The following is a 4,474-nucleotide window of genomic DNA, read 5'->3' as shown; positions in this document are numbered from 1 at the left end:
TGGAATCCTAGGCCCTTCCTCTTACAGGACTGTTGCTTTTTGAGGTTGGTCCAGTTCTCTGAGTTCTGGGAGGCTCTAGGCCACCTCTTTCGGGTGCTAGTGGGCTAACGCCAGCCCAGCCTGGCTGACCACATCTCCCCACGGAGTCAGGTTCTTTTATTTCTTGTTTTCAGCTGTGCTGGGTCTTCGTTGCTGTACAGGCTTTTCTCTAGTTGTGGCAAGTGGGGGCTACTCTAGATGTGGCATGCCGGCTTCTCACTGCAGGGGCTTCCCTCGTTGCAGAGTGTGAGCTCTAGGGCTCACAGTCGTGGGCTTCCGTAGTTGTGGGCCCTAGAGCACGGGCTCAGGAGCTGTGGTGCCTTGGGCTTAGTTGCTCCGCATCATGTGGGATCTTCCAGGATCAGGGATTGAACCCATGTCTCCTGCATTGGCAGGCAGATTCTTTACCACTGAGCCACCAGGGAAGCCTGAAGCAGGTTTGTAAAGTGGGTAAGAGAGAGGATTTGTTTACTTCAGTCCCTCTACCCTGCACCCCTGGTTCGGTTCAGGGATGGGGTGCAGGGGAAATGGTCTTTGCTTTTCTTGTTTTGACTTCAAAAGCATTTTTATTTTTCAAATGATCACACAGTGAAACTGACTTTTTTCTTTTAGTACACAGGTCTATGAGTTTTAACACATGTAGAAGTTCATGTACCCACCACCACTATCAGGATACAAGAGTTCCACCCCTCATGTTCCTCTTCATACCCCCTCACAGGGAGGGTGGGACAGGGAGATACACCCTGCTGTCTCCTTTACGTGCATGCTAGTCGCTCAGTTGTGTCCAAATCTTCGCGATCCCATGGGCCGTAATCCACCAGGCTCCTCTGGCCGTGGGATTCTGGAGAATACTGGAGTGGGTTGCCATTTCCTACTCTAGGGAATCTTCCTAACCCAAGGATTGAACCTGGCTCTCCTGCATTACAGGCAGATTCTTCACCATATGAGACATCAGCCATCCCCTTTAAGTCCTACTTATCCCCAGGGTGACTTGAGGGCTCATTATATATATATATATATAAGTCCACTCGTTCACACCAGTAATTCTAGTGTTGCACAAAGGCTCAAAACTTCTAAACCTTTATTATTGATTAGTAGAAACACAAATAGAGCAATGACAGTGAGAAGAGGAGAAAGGCCCTGACATGGAGGGCCCTCCACAGCCCCGGGCAAGACTGCGCAGTGCCAGCTCCAGGCTGGGCCAGCTTGGCCGGCGCTGACAACACGGGGTGACCGTGACCACAGCTCAGCAGTGGACACTCTTCAACAGGCTGCTACACACGCTGTGGTCCCGTCACAGGACAATCTTAAAGGAACTGAACAAGAGAGCGTGTCGGGGCTTTCTGCTGAAAGAGGAGGGTAGGGACTGAACCCTAAGTTTACCCCTCCCCCAAGACCCCTTGGAATGGGCTGTGAGTCCCCTCTAGAAGAAGAGCTACTCTAATATATTCAGAGGAAGCAGGAAGCCCTTTCCTACCCCAGGGACCACCTCCAGAAATAACGTCCCAGACCTGGTGCAGCAGGTGAGGATCACAGTCGTACCTGGCAAAATCTGGTGAGCGGGAGATGACATGCTGAAACTCAGAGAGGTTGATGGTCCCATCCCTATCAATGTCGGACTCCTCTAGGATCTGGAAAGGGGAAGCTTCAAGGCCCAAGCCCAAGCCTTCCCCGCCTGCTCCCCGGCCCAGCCCACCCGCTCCTACTGCTCACGTTGTCGATGAGCTGCTTCATCTCTGAAGCAGTGAGCCGTGTGTCTTCGCTCTCTCCCGTGAGGCAGTTCACAAGCTGACTCAGGTCTTCTCTGTTCAAGGTTCCATCATCATCAAAGTCTAGAAAGCAAACACAGGAAGCCCAAAAGGAGGTGGTCAGGATGAGCGCCCAGCTCGTGACTCCCTGAGCTCTCGGGCATCTCCACAAAGACCACGTCAGAGGGGCTGGTGTTCCACCCAGCCCCCCACTCCTTACCAAAGATGCGGAAGGCATAGTGGGACTTGATGTCTGGGGTGGCTGTGTCACTGAACACACTGAGGAGGTCCAAGAAGTCCTCGAAGCTCAGGCTGTCTCTGCTCGGGGAAGTGGAGAAGACCTTGCAGATTCGCTCCTTGAAGGGGTTGGCCTAAGCAAGAAAGCCTTCAGTGAACACCACACACGAAGCAGCCCAAATCACATATTCAAACGCCACCAGGAAACGAGGGAGCGGTTCAGCCTCTCGGAGAACCATCACCACTCTGGGGCCAGCAAAAAAGTCAGGAGGACCCATGACCCCACTGGGGAAGAGACAGAAATGGCTTTCTGGACATCAGAGCTTAACCTAAAGGCATGCCTGGGAGCAGAGAAGTAAGGAAGAGGAAGGCATTCTAAGCAAAGAGAACAAGATGAGCTGGTTATTTTAAAACACAAATATTGAACCGAGCAATTACTGTGTTGTAGGCCAGGCCCTTTGCATAGAAATTTTCACAGCAGCCCTATGGAGAGGCAATCAGCCTCTGGAATAGAGTTCTCAAACTTCAATCAGTTCAGTTCAGTTGCTCAGTCGTGTCCGACTCTTTGTGACCCCATGAATTGCAGCACGCCAGGCCTCCCTGTCCATCACCAACTCCCGGAGTTCACTCAGACTCAGGTCCAACGAGTCAGTGATGCCATCCAGTAATTCAACTCCTCTTAAAGGACACAACTTTGAACCTCCAAGAATATGTCTGAGGATCCCAGTGTGCAAAACATCCTTCTATTACTATATAACTCCCCTGGATGACCTTGATAAAGCACCCAGGAACTTAGGGTGAACCAGAGAGAAGACTAGAATGGGGAGCAGTGACCATGTGACCTCAGAAGGAGTAGCAAAGGGAGGCTGGGTGGGCTGGCACCTTGAGCTCTGGAAGGCTGAGAATCTGCTCCAAGGACACTCGAGCCTGCAGTGACTCCTCCACACTCCGGTGCTCCTGGGGAAGCAGCTCACAGAACCGTCTGTGGGCTCTGGCAGAAGGAAGAGAACCTGTTAGTGTGCTTCCCTAAGTGTATCACATCTCCCCTCCTGGCCTTGAATACCCATCATGAACCAGCTAGGAGCTAAGCCCTCGGACTTCTAAGGCAAGAGGAAATGCATCACAAGACAGTACAGGGAGTCTGGGAGTCCATCCTTGCGGGTTTACTGTGGGACCCCATGCCCCAGGCACTGTACTTGGCCCTGATTCTAGACTCCCCCAGGTTTGGAGAGGTCCGGGAAGGGGCCAGAAATTGGTCTTAAAGAGCAAGTGAAAAAGAGCTGAATTGAAATCTCATTTCATTTCAGGAATCGCTGCTTCTCAAAGCAGCTACCCTGAACTTTCTCCCCCTTAGGCCCTACCTCATTCCCACTGGCATTATTTTTTGCCAAGAGAAGCCTAGGATGTGCGGGTGTGCGGCCACATAAAGCTGGCTAGGAAAGGGGTTCCAGCCCCAGTTCAAATCCTCTTCCTCAAGAATATCGTCTTAGGCAAGTTTCACTGTCCCCATACCTCCCTCGTGAGGGTTACAAAGGAAACGTAGACAACCCTTCAGCAGAGCATGGCAAGTGCTCAGTAAGCGTTAACGGTTACGGTAGTATTCAGATAAAGGAGGAGCCAGAGGGCTCCCCAAGGTTTCTCTGGCTTTGCCAGCAGACAAAGCAGCTCAGAACTACAGCAGTCTCGGCCGGACTGGGGCAGGAAGTTCCGTTTTGCAGAAGCCAGGGGAGCGGGGTCAAAGAGCACCCAACTCCGGCTGCAGGCTGCTCAGCGGTGCGCCGCTGGGGCCGCCGGCGCGAGATGGGAGGGTGTGCCGGGAAGAGGGCACAGCCGAGGGCCCGGAGCCCCGGCCTCCAGTTCCGGCTCAGCTGCTGGCCTCATGCAGGCCCCTGCCCCTCCCGCTGGCGGGACCTCAGTTTGCCCGTCAGTAAGACGGAGCCTCCCCCGTTCCCAAAGCCGTTCCGAGAGCATCCCGGAGGTGAGGTTCGAAACAGCACTTACAGAAGGATCTCCTGTTTGGTCAGGAACGTCAAGTCCTGGAAGGCAAAACGAGACAGGAGGGTCAGCAGGCCGCCCGGGGCCAGAGGCCGCGCCCACCGCCCGGCCGCGGCTCGGGGACCGTCCTCTCCCGAGCGCAGGCCGCGCGCAAACTCCCTGGGGACCGGCGTCTCGCGCACCTGGTACTCGGCCAGCAGCTCCTTGGACAGGCGACTGCCCGAACCTCCCATCGCTGCCGCTCTCAGACAGCTCCGCCAACTTGTCTCGGGACGCTGGCAACTTTCTCACTTCCGCCCTCGGGCCGCGTCACCACCCGGTGCCCGCGGCAACCGCTCCTGGGGCCACCGCCCCCTGGGCCCGCCCCCTCCTTAAGGCTCCCAGGCGTTCCCAGCCCGGTTCGGCCGGTTGGCTCCCGGCTCCGGGCGGTCCCTGGCGAGCTGGAGGCGGGGCCG

At 55.1% G+C, this 4,474-nt stretch overlaps 1 protein-coding gene across 1 annotated transcript; it reads right to left on the bottom strand.

The window, feature by feature from the left end:
• Nucleotides 1-1,083: 1,083 nt before the first annotated feature.
• Nucleotides 1,084-4,453, bottom strand: CIB1 (calcium and integrin binding 1). Its single transcript, XM_040257537.1, has 7 exons — nucleotides 4,202-4,453; nucleotides 4,026-4,060; nucleotides 2,907-3,015; nucleotides 2,008-2,158; nucleotides 1,753-1,871; nucleotides 1,582-1,670; nucleotides 1,084-1,355 (listed from the first exon to the last, which is right to left on the bottom strand). The coding sequence occupies exons 1-7, from the start codon at nucleotides 4,250-4,252 to the stop codon at nucleotides 1,334-1,336; spliced, it is 576 nt and encodes a 191-aa protein (XP_040113471.1). The 5' UTR covers nucleotides 4,253-4,453; the 3' UTR covers nucleotides 1,084-1,333.
• Nucleotides 4,454-4,474: the final 21 nt, after the last annotated feature.

Source organism: Oryx dammah, unplaced genomic scaffold (assembly GCF_014754425.2).
Source record: "Oryx dammah isolate SB20612 unplaced genomic scaffold, SCBI_Odam_1.1 HiC_scaffold_16, whole genome shotgun sequence".
NCBI classification, from domain to species: Eukaryota; Metazoa; Chordata; class Mammalia; order Artiodactyla; family Bovidae; genus Oryx; species Oryx dammah.
The sequence above is the reverse complement of the archived record's forward strand: the minus strand, read 5'-3'. Positions and strand labels throughout refer to the sequence as shown.